Below are 21,526 nucleotides of genomic sequence, written 5' to 3'. Positions count from 1 at the left end.
AAAAATATCCCACCAAGCCCCTTCCTGGGGTGGCTTGAGAATAATATACCAACCAAATAGGTTAACAAGGTGAGCGCAGACCAGATCCTTGGGTTTTTAGGATACTAACAACCAAGCAGGTTCTTAAAAGAAGAACTTCATAATAAAAAAAAAGTAAAAGAAGCACCTCTGTAAAATCAGGATGGAAGGTAATTTTACAGGGTAATAAAAAGGTTTAAAACACAGAGGATGCCCCTCTAGGCTCAACTTTAAAGTTACGAAACAGGAATAAAACTCCCTCTTGGCACAGGGAAAATTCACAAGCTAAAACAAAAGATAATCTAACGCATTTCCTTGCTGTTGCTTACAATTTATGTAATTTTAGATGTATCATTTCAGTAGGAGCTGGATTACCTGCTTGGTCTCTCTCTTTGTCTCAAGAGGGAACACAAAGAGAGTGCAAACAAAACCTCCCCCTTCTCTGGATGACCCTACTGCCCTCAGTGACCCCTGGCTCATTGCTTTCCATGACCCCTTAGTGGCACCATTACTCTCAGTGACCCTTGACTCCTGGGCAGCTGCATTGCCCACAGTGACCCCTGGGTGGCCCCCTACCCTAAGTGACCCCGGATGGCCCCACTGACTCCTGTGTGGCTCAGTTGCCAGTATGGCTTCCGGGTTTTGCACAGGTGTATCTGCCTGGAACTTAGCAAATGGTTCTGCTGCTGCTGCACAAGAAAGTGCAGCCCCGTCACCCTGCCTTGGAGCCGGGCAGGCTCTACAGGCGGATGGGAGTAAAACTCGTTGGAAACGTATGTTGATCACCGCAGCCAGGAGAGGTGACTGATGCATGCGGGGTGCTGGACGGGGCTGTTTCGATACAGTCCCTGTTCGGAGTGGATTCTGCAAGGGGCTGAGCACCCTTAGTGCATCATGGCCCAGATGTACAGCTCCGGGTGTGACATTTTTGAGGGTGAAACTCACTTCTTTTCGTCCATGGCCTCCCAGTAATGTGTGTGTGGCCAGGGGCTGGGGGTCAGGGGTCAGAGGGAAAGTTAGTGACCTTCTCTCACCAGCCAAGCCCTACTGGGGCTGGGGGGCTACAGGGAGGCAATGATCCCCTGCCAGAAATACTCCCCTGCCCCCACAATGATATCAGTCTCTGCCCCCTCCCCCCTGCAGCGAGGGCAGTGGATTGCCTCTGCTGGGGAAGCCAGCCATGGCAAAGGGACCTCCTGTGTCCCACAATGGCTGGGGTCTCCCTTGGCAGTGCCCTGGAGATGATGGGAGTGTGGTCCAGCTGCTCACCCCCTGAAGTCAGCAGGAGAGGAGGGGAGTCACTGGGCCCTCCCCAGCAAGGGTGATTTTTCAGGCACCTGGACAACAGGGGGGAGGGTCTGGCACCGGGATGGGCAGCAGGATTGAAGGCAGGAGCACTTTGGGAAGGATTGGGAGCAGGAGCAGCTAGGGGGCAGTGGGAGGGCTAGGACCCCTGCCCAGAAGCTCCCTTAGGGCTTGAGGCTCTGGGTCCCTCCCTGCAGAGTGGATCATGCTGGTCTCCGTGGGGCAGAGGGATGCTGTCAGAGAAGCTTCTGCTCCACACCGGGAGGGCACACAGGCTATGGGGAGGAGCAGCCACTCCTCTTCTTCCCTCCCCAACCCACAAATTTAAAGGGCCAGCTGTCAGCCTCTCTCATCAGCTGTGCATGAGATCAGAGTTGTTACATCAAAGGGAAATGTGCATAACACTTGGCAGGCTTGCCAACTCCAGCTGAAGACAAAATGTGATGAAGGGGCTCAGCTTCTCCCAAAGTTAGAGGAACAGGCTCTTTACGATGATCATTCCAGGCAATTATATTTATTTAAAATGGAAAAATAAAGAAGGTTAGGAGGACAGCAACACCCTGGCTGGTTGGCCAGGGTGTCAGAGGTGCTTACTCTTTCCTAAGGATTTCTTAAATGACCCAGCTATAAGGAGGTGCAGCTATGGAGTTGTATGCAGCCAAGAGTGCTATGACAGCACAGTATAAATTAGTCAGATTAGTCAGACTAATTAGTCTGACTAGATTAGTCAGAAGGCTGACACCGGTCTCACTGTGATCAGCTGGTGCACCCTTGATCTACAGGTGCATAGTTTACCAGCAATTTTGATTGGCAGTAACTGGCTTTGGCATGTGGGTGCCTAGTAATTACAGAGCTGGGAACTTTTCTGTCTTTACCATTAAAAAAACCTTGGTAAGTTAAATGCAAAACACTATTTGAAGCTTGCAAGGAAATGTAAATTGTGAAATTGACTATTGAAAGATCTGTCTTAACTGTGCACCCTTATGTGTATGCCTTCGGTAGCAGTCTTTAAATTCAAGATCATATCTTAGGTATCTATGATTGTATGTAAAATTGGTCCCATGATATGATAGTGACTGAAAAATAGCATGTGACTGATTACTTAAAGGCTCTGGGACTGATTCATCACTGCTTTACTCCAGTTTGTTGCCGGTAGAACTCCACTGGCATTAGTCAGGTTACTCCGTAACGTAATGCATGCAGTCAAAGGAGCAAGGCATTGTAACGTCAAGATTCACTTTCACATTTCCTGATTTTTGAAGACTTAATGCTGATGGTGCATGCAAGGAATTTTCATCATGTAATATATTAAACAGTTGCCAACTACCTTATACTGCCTAAAAGAAACAGCAAACAACTCCAGTAGGCTTTGCATAGATTGGGTTTTATCCTACTCTCACTTTACACAGGTTTCCCACAGCTGTAACTCCACTGACTTTCATGGAGTTACTCTCGATTTACACCATTGTCAGTGAGATCAGAAACTGGCCCTGTGTTATAGAGTCATAGAGTTCAAGGCCAAAAGCCCCCGCACTCTGAAACCTACAATGGAAATGAGACCAAAGTATCGCAGCCCACAGGAGACTAGACTAGCCTGTGCCACAGGCAGCCCTGGGCCCCCAATAGGGCAGGGAAATGGCTAAATGAGAGATAGCCAGCTAATCCTGGTAAGTGACCCGCACCCACATGCTGCAAAGTAGGGCAAAAAAGGCACAAGGTCACCGCGCATCTGACCTGGGGAAATATTCCCTTCCGAGCCCACATATGGCGATGAGTTAGATCCTGAGCATGTGAGCATGAACCACCCAGCCAAGCACCTGGAAGAAAGAATGGTTTAGGCGGTGGTGTGCAAACTTTTCCAGTCACACCCCTCCCCCTTCCTTTCATGGAATTTGTTGCACCTCCCTTCCATTCCCACCCTTACTTCTGTGCTGCTGCTGGCAGTGGTACTGCCTTCAGAGCTGGGCGGCTGGAGAGCAGCCGCTGCTGGCCGAGTGTTCATGTGGTTTGTGGCACAGGAGGACTATTTTTTTAATCCCACTCCTGCCCCACCCTGCAATATCCACTCCACTCCCACTTGCTCCTGCTTGTTTGTTGAATGTTTATCTTACTCCCGCTATTATGGCAGTGGGTCCTGAGAGACCCATGGGATCCTAGTCCCACTTCAGGGCTCTAAAGTCTGCTGTGAAAAGTGTTATTTGTATGTTTGTTTTTTAAAAGAGCAAAAGGCTGAAGTTTCTTTGTACCCCCCTTCAGAGAACCTCTTGCGTCCCCCAGGGCCGGGGTGGGGGTGCATCCTTCAGTTTGCATACCACTAGTTTATGCCGCCTCACAACCCTGGCCCACTCTGCCCAGTGCCCCATCTCCATCTGTGGCCATCCCTGATGCTTCAGAGGAAGGAGATTAAAAAAAAACAAAAAAAACCGCTCCCAGAATAAATGATCTGGAAAAAGGGGTAAACAGTGAGGTGGCAAAGTATGCAGATGATATAAAACGACTCAACATAATTAAGTCCAAAGCTGGCTGCAAAAAGTTACAAAGGGAACTCACAAAACTGGGTGACTGGGCAACAAAATGGCAGATGAAATTCAATGTTGATAAATGCAACGTAAAGTACATTCAAAAACATAATCCCAACTATGCATACAAGATGATGGGTTCTAAATTAGCTGTTACCACTCAAGAAAGATATCTTGAAGTCATTGTGGATAGTTCTCTATAGCCACTATACAAATCCATGGTACGCCTGCACCTTGAATACTGTGTGCAGTTCTGGTCGCCCCATCTCAAAAAAGATATATTAGAATTTGAAAAAGTACAGAGAAGGGCAACCAAAGTGATTAGGGGTATGGGACAGTCTGACGGTAGCATTTAAGGCTGACATAGAAGCACTGAATTTAGGAGCAATTTCCGATCTCCCATTTACTTACAGGTTTAAAGCACTATCTTCCAAAGCATCTTTCAAAGCACCAGAGTAATACAGTTCCCATCCACTTAAATCCTGAATTAACATCACTCCACAGCTGTCATCAAGCATGATCTTGCTCAGACAGTTCTACCTTTTCTTACTAGAATGGAAAAGGGACTCACCATTCTTCCTCTCGGCAAATGCTGAGACTTTGGTGCATATGGTTAAGTCTTTCGCTTCTTCTGCACCCTTCTCTTTCTGTGTCTTTTCTTCTTCATTCCCACGGGGTGTATTGTTCTGGTCTGAAGGCTCCTGTTGGATCACACCGTTCATCACCATGCCTGAAAGGACTGATCCAGAGTCTTGCAGCTCCACTTTGAAAGAGAAGGCTTCCAGTAGGTCAGAACTCCAGCGCCAACTCTAGAAAAGACTGGAAACAGAAGAATCCTAAATCATCTGACATTTCATTGGAACAAGGAACAATGTTCGATCCCTGTGATACAAATGAGCTGAGACACATTCACTCCAGTTCTCCACATGCTGGAGACACTTCGAGACAGATACACACCTGGTGTAACTCCACCGCCTTCAGGGGAGTTATGCCATCTCACCATTTGGCCCTTCTGCTCTATTTATCCAGGTTAAGGTTAGTAAATATGGTGTCACCCAGTAACAAATTCTAAGTGCTGGAGAGAGGGGGGAGCTTGTTCAGTTTAAATGAAAATGGTGCTAAGGCTTCTGCCATTCCACAGTGCAAACTCAGCCAAAACCTTCTGTGATGAACACAGATGTCTGGTTAGCCATAGAGCTGGGCAAATACCACGACGTCTGGCTAGCCATAGAGCTGGGCAAATATAGTAATCAAGAGTTGTGAAAATTTGTGCAAATAAAGCCTGCTGACTTGCTTCACTGGTGCCAGCCGCCCCTATATTGATGACCATTTAGATGGTGGCACTTGTATCCATAGGCAAGGAATGTTTGCTGAGAGCAAGAGCCTTTGGTCAGGCTGTGAATACATATTACTGGGAGTAAAAGGTAATTCATCCAACCGTTAGAAAATCTCACACAGAAAAAGAGACTTTGCTTCTTTACAAAGCACAGGTTATCCAAGCCAATCAGGTAACAGAAATCAGACCAGGTGTCTTACAGAAGGCTGCCAATTGCATGCCACAAAGAGTGACCCGTGATTACTAAATAAGAATAGCAACCACTTCACAGATAGTCCATGGATGAAAAGGTGTGTGCAGAAAGTATACACTGAGCAATTAGGAATAAGAAACACATTTGTAAAATCCACAGCTTGTCTGCAGATAACATATTCTCCCTGATGCAGAATCTGACTGGCTCTACTTGAACCTTTTGAATGAAAGCCTCAGGGGACAGAAGCAGGAAGCACCAGAAAGTCTGCTCTTAGGAGACATCCTGGCCAATTCTGCAGCCCCAAGAAATTGATTGTTCAGGCCAGGCTTCAATAAGCATCTGAGTTTGTGGGTACTTCGTTGAACCTCTGAACCTTTGGAGGATGATTCCTGAGCCTGAGGTGAGAAGAATTCTGTTCACATTGTGGGATGCCGACCTCTGCATCTGCAGGAACGATTGATTGATACTAAGTGTAGCAGCAAAACGCTGCAAGAACATTTCAACAAAGCAGTGTCCAAAAAATCCCAAGATGATAAGTGAAAGTGAATGCCAGGAAGAATCAGCCCCAGCCCCTAATGAGGCCCATCAGGAAAAAGCCGAGGAAAGCTAAAAAAGGGCATTTGTGGAGAACAAGAATAGAAAACTGCAAGATTGAGTCAGTGATAAAAGCTGGTTTGATACAAAAAAGTTCCTGAACAATTACAATTTACTGTATAAGGAAGTCAGAATAATACACTGTAAATGACACTGTCTCTTCCACATCAAGCTCCCTGAGTCCTTCTTACTGCCTGGAACTGCCCCATGCCACCTCTCCCTTTGCCTCCGCCCGCTCACACCACTTTTACCTCCAACCCCTCTGGCCGCCTGAACCACCCTCTCAATGCCACAAATTTCACAATGCTTCAGCAGTCCTGTGCCACTTGCTGGTACCAGCCCCAGCTATCAGGCATGCTCAGAGGGGCATCAGTGCTCTGGCAGAATGTCTACCCCAGGAAACGGCCCAGTCAGAATTGCAGCCTGCCCCGAGGAAAGCTGTCTCTGCCAAAGGCTCCTGCCCTCTGACAAGCCTGTCCGAGCCAAGGTTCCTGTTCCCCGTTCACTCCTAGGGTTGCCAACCATCCCAGTTTTGCCAGGAGTCTGCCAGAATCAGGCTCTATCTCCTGGAGGCTACTGAAGCCAAACCGGGAGATTTTAGGCACTAAAAGTCCAACGGTGCAGCGGGGCTAAGGCAGGCTCCCTGCCTGCCCTGGCCTGGCGCCACTTCTGGAAGCAGCCAGCATGTCCCTGTGGTCCCTGGGGGAAGGGTCTGGGGGTCTCTGCACACTGCCCCTGCCCCGAGTGCCAACTCCACAGCTCCCATTGGCCGGGAACTGCAGCCAGTGGGAGCTGCGGGGGCGGTGCCTGTGGGCCGGGGCAGCGCGCGGAGACCTCCTGGCTCCCCCGCCTAGGAGCTGCTGCCAGAGGGATGTGCCAGTCGCTTTTGGATAAGCACCAAGATAAGCGCCGCCTGGCGAGAGCCTGAACCCATTCCCTCTTCCCGCATCCCAACCCCCTACCCCAGCCCAGAGCCTGCACCCCACACCCACTCCTGCACCCAAACTCCCTCCCAGAGCCCACATCCCGGACCCACTCCCGGACCCAAACTCCCTCCTAGAGCCCACACCTGTACCCACTCATGCACCCAAACTCCCTGCCAGAGCCCACATCCCGTACTCTCTCCTGCACCCAAACTCCCTCTCAGAGCCTGCACCCCACACCCCTTCACGCACCCAAACTCCCTCCCAGAGAACACACCCCGCACTCCCTCCTTCACCCCAACCCCCTGCCCCAGCCTGGTGAAAGTGAGTGAGGGTGGGGGAGAGCAAGTGACGGAGGGAGGGAGGATGGAGTGAGCGGGGAGCAGGGCCTTGGAGAAGGGACAGGCAGGGGGTGGGGCTAGGGTGTTTGGGTTTGTTCAATTGGCAGTTGGCAACCCTACATCACAGGCAGACAGTGACAGGGCTACCATCTCCTTGGTACATCACATAGGGTTGCCAACTTTCTAATTGCACAAAACTGAAACCCTTGCCCCACCCCCTTCCCTGCCTAATCTCCGAGGCTCCTCCCTCTGTCACTCACTCTCCCCCACCCTCATTCACTCGCTCATTTTCACCAGGCTGGGGCAGGGGGTTGGGGGGCAGAAGGGGGTGAGGGTGCCGACTGCGTGTGTGGGCTCCGGGGTGGGATCAGGGATGAGGGGTGTGGGGTGCAGGAGGGGGATCCAGGGTGAGGCCCACCTTCTACTACCTCTGCCATCTCCTCTTCACCCCCTCTTCCACTCCGCCAGGCCAGCCTCCACCCCCTCTTCCACTCCGCCAGGCCAGCCTCCACCCCGCCTTCCACTCCGCCAGGCCAGCCTCCTCACCATTCTCCACCCTCTCCTCATTGCTGCCAGAGGGAGAGTGAACCACCACTCCAGCCATCTACAACCCCTCCCTCCTGCCTCCTTGCACTTCATTGGCTCCCCACTCTTCCTAACACATGGAACAAAGCTCACTGTGTCTGTGCTGCGCAGAAGTGACCAGCTGTAGCCAGTGGTGCTCATTCACCAGCTCTCTGGGCTTCTCCTTGGCCGCTGCCCCCACCCAACTCCTCTGTGCAACATGCCTGTGTTGTGATTAGAGACAGGGGAAGCTTTTCAGACAAAACTTTTTTGCAGAAAAAATGCAGACTGAGGTGGACTGAAACATTTTGCTAATTCACTTCGCATTCCGTGAATAGCTTTGGCCAAAACGAAAAAAGAAAACATGCTGAAGTGTCAAACTGACCAGTTTGGGCATTATCAAAATGAAACGGTGCAATTTTGGGGCTAGATTCACGAGGGGCGGTAGGCATCATTCACAGAGGAGAAAACGGTGGTGCCCCCTTTGTAACTCTTAGTAATTGCCAGTAGTTAGGATGTTCACCTGGGATGGGGGAGACCTAGTTTCAAATCCTACATCCCAGGTGAGTGCCTGAACCATCAGGGCCTGGGCCACTAGGCAGGCCATTTGTCTGGTTTTGGGCTGGACAGTCTTGTGAGGTCCCAGGAGCAGGGTCACATGGGTTGGCAAAGTATCAAAATGTCCAGTATTCTGGGGATGCCTGAGTGGCCACTCTATAAGGCACTCTGGAGTGGGTCTCTCAGCCTCTCCTATTGTTCCGCTTTGTATAAGTAATTACAGAGTCACTGAAGCAGAGACTGAAAGCCAGGTATTCCCCCTCCCAGGTGAATGTCCCAACCCCTGGCCTAGAAAGTTATTCTCACTTGCTTTTGCTGGAGAAGTGGAATAGCTTCAACAGAAGAGACAGAGGAAACCCTGCCCTATAAAAGCCTATAGTCGCATGGTTAAACTCCCCTGGGGGCAGGGAGATCGGGGCTCAAGTCCCTTCTCCATAGCATGGATTCAAACCTACTTTTCTTTTATATTTTCAGAACTGCCAATGAACTGAACGATCATTTATTAGCTCTGTGCACTGTGAGATCATGAAAGGTGCATTCTGCAGCTAAACTGCCGTGTATTGTTGAATGCAGCCATCCATCCACAGCCGCATTTACGGAGGCCTGCTTCAACACACACACAAGTGGTTCCAAAGCTCAATTTATTTAATTGATAAGTGGCACAGAACTAGCACTAACTGTTTACTTTACTATTTTGAATGTACATTTTTTAAGGTTTAGACGTTGCTGATATGATGTATCTTTGCAGTGAAGACTTGTGGGTGATGAGAAGACATTCCAGCAAACTGCATCTGCTTACAAAAATGAGACTTGGTTCAGCTGAACACTAAATCTTTGATAAATTAGTCAGGGCTTTGGTGACGTCCATGTTGAACCAATATGACAGTTTTATATGGATTATGATTATTAATGTTTTTGAAGAATAGAGCGAGTGAGCCAGAAATCCAGTGCTGCAGCTTGGAGACCACCGGCATAGGACAGTGCTTCTCAGGAAGGCTTCTCACTTACTCTGTGTACAGTTTTTTTGCACTCAGAGCAGATGCAACATTTTAATTTTCCGTTAGTGTACTGGGGTCCTTGATTTCTGAGCCAGGAGGTTATGTCTTGACCTCAGAGACTCATGCTTTCACAAGGCAGTCAAGTAGCACTGGCTCAATGGTGTTTTTTCTAAAGTCAGATTTGGCCTCAAAACATTCCACTTTGTTCACTCACTTCAGCTTGAACCAATTGTATTTACAAAGCTTAAGCATGCTTTTGAGCCTCAGAACACATCTCCCATCAACCACTGCTGCCAGCACATAAATTGCGAGACTATACACAATATAGGTCATGTCCTGTCTCTCTCTGCCTATAAACAGTAAATCCATATAGTCTCCCTCTGATGGTAGCTTTACATGGGCACTTCCTGGTGAGACAATGGACTCTGGGGAGAAAAGGCTTGAGTCCAACAGTTTCATTCTTTCTGCCCAAAACCAGGGAGCAAGGAGGAACCCGAATAACAGGCAAACCACCTCCCACCTTTGAAGCTCACTTTCAAACCCCCCTCCCCTGCAAAGCTCAGGCAAAGCATGTTTAACTGCCTGGTTAGCGCAATGCCTGTGCAGTCCCACCCAGGGACCTGGGCCTGGCTCCCCTCTATCTTGCAGCACTTCTCTGATGCGATAACTCCAGTGACGTGAGGGGAGTCGTGCCTGATTTTCACAGGAGAGAGGCCCATGAGCACTGCCCTCCGTGCAGGAGTCCCAGGGTCAAGCTCCTCCGCTGTGGAGCAGGGACTTGAACCAGGGGCTCTCCCGTCCCAGCTGAGTGCTCTAACCACCAGCGCGGTGGGTCAGCTGCAGGTCAGTGCTCCCATTGGAGTGTTTCCATTGTGTATGAATAGGTAACTAGCCATTGGGCCAGTGAGAAGGAGACTGACTCTATTGGCTGGTGATGAGGGCACTCACCTGGGACGTAAGAGACGGTCTCTGAATCAGCAGAGCAGGGCTTGGAGCTGGGGCTGCCATGTGTCCCTCTCTGGTTTGAACCAGAAATTCCATCCGAGACCTGCAGACTTTTCAGCAACCCCCATAGGTAAAAAGTTTCAATGAATTGGCATTTGCTGATGAAAAAATGTTTAGTCAAAGAATTCCTGCACAGTCTAGCATCACAGCCTCGTCCCCTGTCCAGAGGGTCTGAAGCTGGGTTCCTGAGCTCTCCCCTCAGACAGGGGAAATGTGGGAGGGCCAGGTTCTCCCCTTGTGGTGGTGCTGGGTCTGGGATGGGTCAGGCAGGTGGGAGGAGGGGCAGGTGTTGGTATCCATCTAGGGGCAGCTGTGCGAGGGAGTTGTGGTGTTGTGACAAAGGCTTATGGGGGTGCAGTGCCATTGCAGCTCCTCTGCTCTCCGCTGGCTGCTCCTGTTATGGGGAGGAGAGCTGGAGTAAGGTTCTTCTCCTGACCATTGCCAGGGTGGAGGGCTGGCTGGGTGGGGTGATCTGGCTGGTGAAGTGTCCAGCCAGACTAGCAGGGCTGCCCTTGGCCTGGTGATTGTTTGGCTCTATGGAGTCCTTGCTGCATGCTCCCTGGCCCAATTGGAGCATCTTTCAGGTGCTCTTTCTGTTCCTTGTTTATGAAGCTGGGACAATAAGAGATGGTGCCACTTGCAAACGCTGGCCTCTAATGTGCTCATATCAGCCCAGCCTCACGGAGTCGCTCCCCCCAGCCAGGTCTGGATTAATGCAGAGCAAACTAGGTACGTGCCTGGGACCCAAATGCATGGGGGAGGTGGGCAGGACCCTACAAACAGCCATACAGTGCACTCCCCGTGGCTAGGCTGGCCATACTGCAGATCCGGCTGCTCATCCTGCTGCTGCTTGTGGCACTCCTCACCTAGACGCGGGTTGCAACACCACTCACTCAGATTTGCCCTGGCCTCTCCTCCATCATGACCCAGCATGTGTGGTTGCAGCACCACTCAGGTTTGGCCACGGGAGCCACATCTTGCGGGGACAGTGCCCTAAGCAGCAGCAGGATGAGCAGCCGGCCAATGGGAGCTGCAGAGCCAGCGCTGGAGGCGGGGGCAGCACACAGAGCTTCCCTGATTGCCCCTCTGCCTAAGTGCTGCAGGGAGATGCCAAGCACTTCCGGGACCGCACGGAGCCAGGGCAGGCAGGGAGCCTGCCTTAGCCCCACTGCACCGCTGACCAAGCTTTTGATGGCCACCCGGTCAGCAGCGCTGACCAGAGCCACCAGGATCCCTTCTCGACTGGGTGTTCTGGTCAAAAACAGGAGACCTGGCAATTCTACTGGTCAGCAAGCACCATGTCCCAGGCAGGGCCTTGGTGGCTGAGGAGCCCGGGAGATGGCACCCTGGGCTCTGCCTGTTGATCCAGAGGCAAGGAGCAGGCTCGTTGCTTGCTGGCCAATTGGCATGCAGTTTGGATGCCTCAGGGCTTGTCCTATCCCAGTGGGACCCTGAAAAGCATCCTCAAGGCAACTTCCTCCCATGGATCTCCCCCCACAGCCCCGGCCCCTTTCTGGAGGAGCTGCAAGCAGGTTGTATTAGGCAGCCCTCAGGGTGCCCTGCTGACACAGGCAAGATGGGACCCTGGGGTGCGGCGGGAGCCAAGCATACCAGCATTTGCAGCTCCGGGGGGCCAGGATCCGGACATGACGTTGCAGGGCTCTAACCAGAAGGCTGACAGAGGGTCATGTGCTTCGGGGCATGAGCCCTCACAGACTTTTCATAGGCCTGTATGCACTCCCCCCTCCCCCCACCCCGGATTTGCAAGCCAGAACATAATGTTCTTCACGCTGACACCACTTTGCCTCCCCCGAATATTGCTGAACTGACACCCCTGCTGATAGCCCAGGCACAAGGCACCAGCCCTGCCTCCTCCTTGTGGCCACGCTGAGTGCGAGCTCCAGCCTCCAGGCCAGTTGGGCAGTGACAGGCCAGCCAAGGGACATGGAATTTGTTTCTCCTCAATGGCAATGCAAAGCAGCTACCAAGGCTCGCAGGCCAGCTTGGACAGATGAAGTGAGCTGTAGCTCACGAAAGCTCATGCTCAAATAAATTGGTTAGTCTCTAAGGTGCCACAAGTACTCCTTTTCTTCTTGGACAGAGAGGTTGCAGAGAACAAAAGCCAGGTGTCCCCTGTGGCTGTGGCAGACAGTAACTTGATCCCCTTGGACAGCCACATGCTGGCTCCCTTGTGGAGCCCTGGAAGCTGTATTTAAGTTAGCAATGTCAGGGACATGCCGTCCTGTGGCTGATTCGATCACGGTTCCATGCTAGAACTGCAGGGCTCAGTGTTACTGGTTAATACTTGTGCTCGGCATCAACCAGCTCAAATGTTCAGATCCTATCTCACAGCTTTGTGTTCATGACAGCCTCTGACTTGCCCTGACAGATTCCCAGACCAGATGCAAGATTTTCTACAAGTAAGGGTTACAAATCACTCAGCTAAACTGGTTTTGAACATAAAGTATTTTAGAAAGCCCACGTTGTCTCCATTTCAAAGGCTTGGTTGTTCACAGTGAGGTGTTGGGGGAAGGCAGAGGCTCGGGATGATTGGTGGCTCGCAGGATTTGGACAAGAGCTGTTGTGAAATCACTCAGGTAATTAAACTGAAGTAAGATTTCCAGAGCCCTCTCAGCCCGTGTACATTTCATCCCTGGCTCTACAGGCTGCTGGCGGTTTGCTTGTGCTGGGCAGGAAATGGTTTTCCCATCTTCTGAGAGTTCTGGAGATTTCAAATTTTCTTCCCGTCCCAAATCAGGAAGAAAAATAAAAGACCTCAAACACTTTTATGAACCGATAATCTGAAAACAAACTTCAGCTCAGGTCATCAAAATGTTATGTTCTGATCATTTACAAATGTTTTGTTTCAATTTCAGCCGTTTAAAAAATTACTTTTTTGTACAAATTAAACTAAAATTTTGAAATGAAAAGTCAGCTTGAACTGGGAAATGAAACTTTCCCTTTAGAAACTGTGGGCACAGAGCATTCTAGCAATTCCAAACCTTTTTTTCCAAAACATTTTTGAATCAGGAAATTCATCATAAGGCTGGTTTGACAAATAGGCATTTTCCAATGAAAACACATTTTGGTGGAAAATTCCTGACCATCTCTAGAGTTTGCAGCTGGGCAGCTGGGTATCAGGGTCACCTGGCCCATCTCAGACTTGCTTAGGCTTCAGCTCAACAAAAAAGTGCAATTATCCAGCCTGGATCTACAATTGTTCACCCATTCCCCTATATACAGTGCAAAAATGTGACATATTCCCCAGAGCCAGACCCGACTGCCTCCCGAGGTCTGCCCAGAGTTGGAGCCTGCCCCTACAGGCCAGGCTAAGCCATGACCCCTTCTTGTGCCCTGCCTGAGTCAGGCACAGATGCAGCCCCTGCACTTTCCTGAGCACTGAGGCTGCGCCTCTCAAAGCCTTTGGGAAGGGGGGCTCAGCTTAGCTCTGCTGCATCCCTCGGGGTGCCATCTTCAGTGCAGCTCCACTGGTGACATTCTCTGTACATTATTGAAAGAGCATTTGCATCTTTGTAAATCATTTGCATCTAAACCTCAGTTTAGTGCATCGTGTGGTGCATGGCTCTAGGGCAGGTGAAAAGCACTGGCTGGTTCCCCCTGGTGAATAGAACCCTCTATCTACAGGGCAGCAGCAGGACAGGCTCCCCAGATGCTGCCCGGCCTGCATGGAATGGGGGGGGCGGTTTCTGAGGTCACCCTGGCAGTTCCTGGTCTCTCTGCTGAGTCCGCAAAACACAGGGAGCGCTTGATATGAAACCCAACAAATTCATTAAAAGCCTGGAAATCAGGAGTCCAGGGAGAAGTCCCCAGCATTCATTGCCCTCTCTCATTACCAACAGCACTCTCCATAGCCTCCTCCCCTTCACCTTTATCTCCAACAGGTACCACAAAGCAATGCACACAGCCCTGAGAGGGAGACGCTCCCCACTGAGCAGCAGCTTCCCCAAACTCACAGTAATTCAGCGCCTTACCAGTGACTTCAGCAACATGAAGGCACGGTAACTTCCCCCAGGCCCGGAGGGTCTGCCCCTCCATTGACATCAGAGAGCAGGAGGCTGAAGGAAGGCTTGGTGCTCCAATGTGAGCTGGATGGAGCTGGAGCACGTATGACTTTCAGTGTCTGTTGGAGACGGAGTGCTGGAGTGTGTTATTGACAATAAGAAGGTGGCAATGAATGTTGGAGACTCTTCCCCTAACGTCTGATTTCTGTCCTTCTAAAGATCTGGCTGAGTGGGGTGCATCCTCAGTAGGGTTGCCAATCCTTCCGGATTGTCTGGGAGTCTCTTGGAATCAGCCTCAATCTCCTGGTGACTGTTGAAAGCAATCTGGGAGATTTTAATAGGGCAAAAGTCCTGTCGGCAGTGCAGTGGGGCTAAGGCAGGCTCCCTGCCTGCCCTAGCTTTCCGCGCCTCCCAGAAGTGGCCAGCATGTCTAGCTCCCAGGTGCAGGGGCGGCTGGGGGTCTCTACGTTCTGCCCATGTGCTGAGGGCTGACTCCGCAGCTCCCATTGGCTGGGAACTACAGCCAATGGGAGCTGCAGGGGCAGTGCCTGCAGGCAGGGGCGGTGCCAAGGTAAGTGCCGCCCAGAGCCTGCACCCCTCACCCCTCCCACACCCCAACTCCCTGCCCCAGCCGAGTCCCCTGCCGCACCCAAACTCCCTCCCAGATCCTGCACCCCAACACCCTGCCCCAGCCCTGAGCCCCCTCTTACAACCAAATGCCCTCCTAGAGCCTGCACCTCACACCCCTCCTGAACCCCAACCTCCTGCCCCAGGCTCAGCCCACAGCCCCCTCCCACACTCCGAACCCCTTGGCCCCACACCCCAGCCCAGAGCCCGCACCCACTCCCGCATCTCAATCCCCTGCCCCAGCCTGGTGAAAGTGAGTAAAGGTAGGGGAGAGCAAGTGACAGAGGGAGGGGGGATGGAGTGACTGGGGATAGGGCCTCAGAGAATGGGCAGGGTAGGGGCAGGGTTTGGGTTTGGGTTTGTGCAATTAGACAGTTGGCAACCCTAGTGTCCTAATGCAACCTGAGCAGTTGTGAAGCAGAGGTTTGTTTGTTAAGTTCCTCTGTTTTTCTACAGGGAGCATGCCTCAGTGCAGGGGTTGCCAACCTGTGGCTCCGGAGCCACATGCGGCTCTTCAGAAGTTAATATGCGGCTCCTTGTATAGGTACCGACTCCGGGAATGGAGCTACAGGTGCCAACTTTCCAGTGTGCTAGGGCGTGCTCACTGCTCAACCCCTGGCTCTTCCCCCACTCCATCCCTTCCTGCCCCCTCCCCTGAGCCTGCTGTGCCCTTGCTCTTCCCACTTCCTCCCCCCTAGAGCCTCCTGCATGCCAAGAAACTGCTGATCGGCAGGGCTGCTGGTGGGTGGGAGGCACTGGGAGTGGGGTGGGGGAGATGATGGGGGGCTGCTGAAATATATATATAAATTGGTTAGTCTCTAAGGTGCCACAAGTACTCCTTTTCTTTTTGTGAAATATTACTGTGGCTCTTTGGCAATGTACATTGGTAAATTCTGGCTCCTTCTCAGGCTCAGGTTGGCCACCCCGGCCTCAGTGGGTAGCTTCCCAGGGTCAGAAGGAGAAGAGGGTGAGCTGCACCTGCCTGGAATCAGAGGGAGAAACCACACTGCCAAGATTCCCAAGTATGATCCCATCCGACATCCTGGGTATGTACTTGGGGTGGCTAGCTGCTCGTGCCTGCTCAGTCAGAGCTAGTGTGGGCATGTCTACCTGAGCTGGAAATTACACCTTCCACCTCCAGTGAAGACCTACCTTAGTTACACTGGCTCTGGTGCTAAGGGAGGACATATTCATATTCCCCCTTCATTCAGTATAGCAATTAGCGCATTCCTAGATACCCTGGTAACGTTCCTTGGTTTCAAAGACAATTGTCCTGCATGTATTCAAATTGACCATTGCATTTCTCAATGCTCCAGCATGTGGGATCATGCACAGGACCTTAACCCATCTCGCACCTCATGCCAGAGTGAGAAGCGTTTTGGTAAATTACAGACATTCTGGGGCTGGTTCTCCTCTGGCTCACTCTGGTTTAACACTGGTAGCTTGGTGGATTTCAGTGGTGCTTCTCCTGCCTTACACCCATGTCACTGAGAGGAGAGCCAAGCCTTGTGAATTGTCTGCATAGCTGTATTTCTAACATTACTCTCCTTTTAGCTCCTCAGTTTCTTTTCCTATTGCGCCTCCTGAGCGCATCAAGAGGGAAACAAACATAGCTTTGACGTGGAGTTTCTTTAAAGCCTCCGATGCTTTCCTGTTTGTTTATCCAAAGTTCAAGTGGATGTAAACACGTTTAGTGCCATTGCATGTGGAGTGGCTATTAAGCAATCCTGACCAGCCATAAAACTTTAAATACTCATGGAGAAAAGCCAGGAAAGAGATGTACACAGATGCAATTCAGCCTTATCAAATTCTTCACGTGTTTGTTGTGGCGTGTTTGTATTCCTGGACTTCTGCTCACAAGAATGTTGCTGATAAAACAGTCTTGCTAAACATGGATTTTTGTGTTTTTAGCTGATGTTTACAGTGCACTAGACAGTAAGAGGAGCTCTGGATTCCAGTGGGCAGATGTACAGAGGAATCCAGTTATAATTTACACTGCAACTGGTTGTTGGGAGGAGGCTGGTCACTCCCTGCTACACATGTTTCAAAGAGTAACTTTTTGTCAGTGATGGAGCCCTGTTTGGCAAGGGAGAAAACAACTCTATGGTTGCTAGTTTCTTTACCTACAATAACAAGTGAACTCTGCTGCTCCAATACCCTCCAGTACGCAGTGGAATGCACTGGAACGGCTATTATCTCTCTGTTTTCTTTCCAGATACTGTCCAGTTTGGATGGCTCTGTTTGTTGAACTCCCTGGTGCCTCCTGCAAGAGGCACAAAGCTCTGCTCTGAGATAGAGCTGAGTGGAATGGCACTATTTTGTCTGGAGGTTACATGCTGTTTCCCACAGAGCTGCACATTCTTTCCAGGCCTAGAGGGGCGAGCCACCCACCACTCCAACCTCTGTACAAGGATCCATTGCTCCAGGAGATTGTTGGGAAAGGCAGTCAAAACACTTCCAAAGCAGATGGGAAACCAACACAGGAGCAAAAAGAAAAGGAGTACTTGTGGCACCTTAGAGACTAACCAATTTATTTGAGCATGAGCTTTCGTGAGCTACACTACAGCTTCACTACAGCTCACGAAAGCTCATGCTCAAATAAATTGGTTAGTCTCTAAGGTGCCACAAGTACTCCTTTTCTTTTTGCGAATACAGACTAACACGGCTATTACTCTGAAACAACACAGGAGCAAACCTGTTACGGGCCTGAATCCCACAGTTATTCTATGGGACTGTTTGCACAAAATCACTTTGCACTATGTACTGCTCAGTAGGTTTCAGGGCCAAGAAACACTAAGCTGAAAAATCAAGGCAAATGTGCTCAATTCCAAGTTTCATTATGAGCCCCAAACTTGGGAAAGTTCACCAAAATGTTTGATGAGCCTCAGCAGTGTTTTAGGGCAGCAGCTCCTTTTCCTACATGTTCTCACAACAGATGGCTATTGCCTCTCATGACTACCAATGGAGGTGAAGCAAAGCTGCCCTTGTAACCCACATACCTCCTTGGTGTGGTGTTCTGTCCCATCTAGTGGCACCGAGACTACTTAGAGAGAGAGAGATTAATGAGTTTGCTCTACAGCCAATTGGCTTTTAGCTCATGCGGAAGAGGCTTATGCACTAAGCTCCAGAGGTCCCAGGTTCGATCCTGCCAGCCGCCGACTGGGGTCTGTCAGCGTTACACCCTTAGGGATTGTGGTGGCCACCTGTGTTGTCAGGAGATGGAGAGCAGGTGAATGGAGATGGTGGCCATTTTGCTTTGGGCAGTCTGTGGCCTCCATCCCTCTGAGGACAATGGAAGATGGTGAGAAGGCCATCTTAACTGACAGCAGCATAAGGCCTCAGTCCCAGTGAAAACAATGGGAGACGGTGGCTATTTTGAAAGAGGGCAAGTCTTCATGAGTTTCTCTGAAGAACATTATCCCTCAACATCTGGTTTCAGATGTTAAAAATAATGGAAAAAATTACCATTAACCCTAAAAATCTGTTTTCCAAAACTAGCCATTATATCAGATCTGCTTGAGGTTCACCTCTTTGCCAAGTTTTGTGTCAATAGACTGAGATCATACAGTACAAAAAACAGTCTGACATTGGGTGCTAAATTCCTTAAAAGACCCATTGTAAAATTAATTTTGACTAACAATAAACAGATTTACTGGTGAATTCTCAGATAATTCATTCCATGACTAAAGAGTAAATGCTGTAATTCTGTGACGGATACGGAACAAACAGTCTGAATTCCTGCTTTCAGTGCAAAACTCAGCTCACTCTCAACTGTGGAACCGCAGCCAGTGTTTCCATAATTATAATCCTAGCACTCGCACCCAAGGGCCCCCATTGTGCTAGGTGCTGTGCACACAGGGAGCCATGGCGTCTTCTCATCATGCCAAGGTGTGGCAAGAGCATTAGCTAGCAACAGGCAGGCAGGTGAGAGGAGTAGTGGTGCGGTCCCGTGGCTCTCAGATCTACTGCATCTGCTGCATCACAGTGGCAATGGGGCTGCAGGAGGGGTGGAGGGAGGAGACAGGAGGGGCTTTGCCTATTCGTTCAGGGAGGACATCGATTCAGAGTGGGCGTTGGTGACCGAAGGACCTCCTGACGCCCGCTGGCAGAAGACACAGGAGCACACAGGAGCACAAAGATCCCCTGAGTTCACCAACAGGGGGCATGTGTCCCTTGAAAGCCTGTGTCACACTAATCATCATAATAATTGCACGATGTTTGACAAGCCACCAGGAGGCTTGATCTTATGGCAGGAGGATTTCAGCCATCCTGGTTGAAAATGCTGGGAAAAGGACTTGGGGTAGCTATCCTGTAGGAGATGGGAATGCCCTGTGAGTTAACTTTAAGCTCTAGCAAGACTGTTGTGCTTTTGTTTCATAAGTAGCCGTTTGTTTCCAATAGTCTTACCTACTAACACTTGAATCTCTGTTCTTTGACAATAAAGTAATTCTTGTTTTCACTATAAATATATCTAAGTGCTGTGTGTGTTTAGCAGAGTGGTGATCCTGAGTTAAACCAGTACGCTTGTGTGTACTTCTCCTTTGGGAGCAGTGCGTCTGAGCGCTCTGTGAGTGTTCCATGGAATGGGGGCTAGGCACTCCAGAGGAACGCCCAGAGGACTCGGGGATTGGTATATGCCTGTTGCTAACATGTACAGAGTGGAGTCAGGGAGTTGATCCACAGCCCGCATCGACAAGGCTCCCTCATGCTAAGGTCAGGTGGTTGCAAGGTGCCTCACAACCCGGGGTCCCCTGGCAGCGTCAGAGTGCTGTAGAAGGGGGTGTGTGGGATAAGCAGACAGGTGATATGATGAGAGATAGGAGAAGATGAGTAGGGAGGGGCAGAATTGTGAAAGGCCTTGGGAGGGAGGCCAAGAGACCTGAATTTGATGAGGAAAGGGGTGGGGAGCCAGTGGAGGGATGCGACATGGACAGACTGAGGGGCCAGCACCATGACCTGAGGCACAGTACCAGAGTGTTCGATACACACTTCTGATAAAGTGGAGTAAATAAGTATTGGACTGTCCTAGGTTCAACCTCTGCCTGAGGGGTCTGACTTCCCTCAAGCTGAGCTAATGCACAGTCACAGTGCTGACACTGCCCTCATTCTCTTTTGATTTCTACAGCCTGCCAAAATGGTGCTGTTCTGGCTGTTTCCCATTTCCAGCAGAGCGTCCCCTGACCTGGGGTGGAGCAGGGGAATGGTCCCTTGGACACCAGCTTTGCTAGCTGGGGTCCAGGGGTGTTTCTGCAGCCAGTTGGCTCATAACAAAAATACCTCTGGTGACTGAAGTGTCTTTCAGCTGTTTAGAATACAGATGTGCAAAAGGGCTGGGGTTATTTCAACTCTGCTCAGTGCTCTGTAACACATGGTGCCCCAATAAGACCCCCTGATGGTTGGAGAAATCCAGATGATTAAATATTTACCTTCCAAAAGGTAATGGCTTGAAACCTTTGTTAAACAATGAGGCGTCTCTGGGGGGATGTTGGGAGGAGGCCTGTGCTATGGAAAATCCCTCAGCTGACATCTGTGTAGAATCCAGGCTGGTGCCCAGCGCCAACTGCCTGATCCGACACAGAACACAAGCAGCCTCAAATAAACAGATACAGCCCATGAATAAAAGGCTCATAGGTTGGTGTCCAAATGGGGCTTTCAGAACTCCAGTGCTTATTCCAAAGTGACCCTGCTCCTGCCAACCTGGCTCTGAGGTTTGAGCAGGATCCTGGCTCATGATAGTTTGGACTGAATTCTTCCTTTCCTCAAACATCCATTTATCACAACTGAGATTTATCACGGACTCCATTGAAACCTCCCCTTGCCACTCCCCGCACAGAAAGGGGCACAGCACCAGAAATGTGGCTGTAGGAACAATTCTCAGTCCTTGCTCCTCTGGCTGCCCGATGGCAGGGGCAAGTCAGGCAGATGCTCATGCACGTGACTTTGTGCCCAAATCTACATGATCCAGGGTGCACTGAGCTCAAGAGCTGAATGTCAGTTCTTAAGATACCATCAAACCCCCCCGCCCCGCCAGAGAATTCTCCATTGGCACAGATACAACTGCCACTATTGCCACAGTTCAGGGAAAGATGTTCCCGCAGCCAGCACTCTGCTGAGACAATCCAATAGAGTGAGAGAGCGACCGAGAGAGAGGTAGGCAGATGGAGAGGAGAGAGACAGACTGATGGATGGATAGTGGTGATAACGCTGGGACACATTGTGCTCCAGAACCAGGCAGAAAGCTCTTGAGAAAAAAAAGGAAAATTAGAGTCATTCACAAAGGATGAACAAATCCAGAGTTTAAGAAAAGGAACAGTGGCTGGAAGGCTGGTCAGACAGGAGAATTGTCTTCCCGGGGCTGAGAGTATGGAGTGCACAGAAATGATCTCTCACTGCTGGATGGCATAGGCTCAGGGTTGGTTTCCACCAGTGAGTTAACACAGGATATAGCACTTGTGTTCTCAGTAACTTGTTCTCTGTCCTCACACAAGCCCCCTCCCCACCATGTGCAAACCACTGGAGTTAG

The 21,526-nt window shown here is 50.4% G+C and overlaps 1 protein-coding gene across 3 annotated transcripts in view; it reads right to left on the bottom strand.

Annotated features, from left to right (window-relative positions):
• The window catches only part of MYOCD (myocardin), a 472,295-nt gene that overhangs the window by 219,785 nt on the left and 230,984 nt on the right, over positions 1-21,526 (bottom strand). For all 3 annotated transcript variants that reach the window (XM_048818177.2, XM_048818179.2, XM_048818181.2), the window contains exon 2: positions 4,414-4,661. In XM_048818177.2, coding sequence (XP_048674134.1) covers positions 4,414-4,570 — 157 coding nt within the window. In that variant the 5' untranslated portion in view covers positions 4,571-4,661. The remainder of the gene's footprint in view (positions 1-4,413; positions 4,662-21,526) is intronic.

Source organism: Caretta caretta, chromosome 14 (genome assembly GCF_965140235.1).
Source record: "Caretta caretta isolate rCarCar2 chromosome 14, rCarCar1.hap1, whole genome shotgun sequence".
NCBI classification, from domain to species: Eukaryota; Metazoa; Chordata; order Testudines; family Cheloniidae; genus Caretta; species Caretta caretta.
The sequence above is the reverse complement of the archived record's forward strand: the minus strand, read 5'-3'. Positions and strand labels throughout refer to the sequence as shown.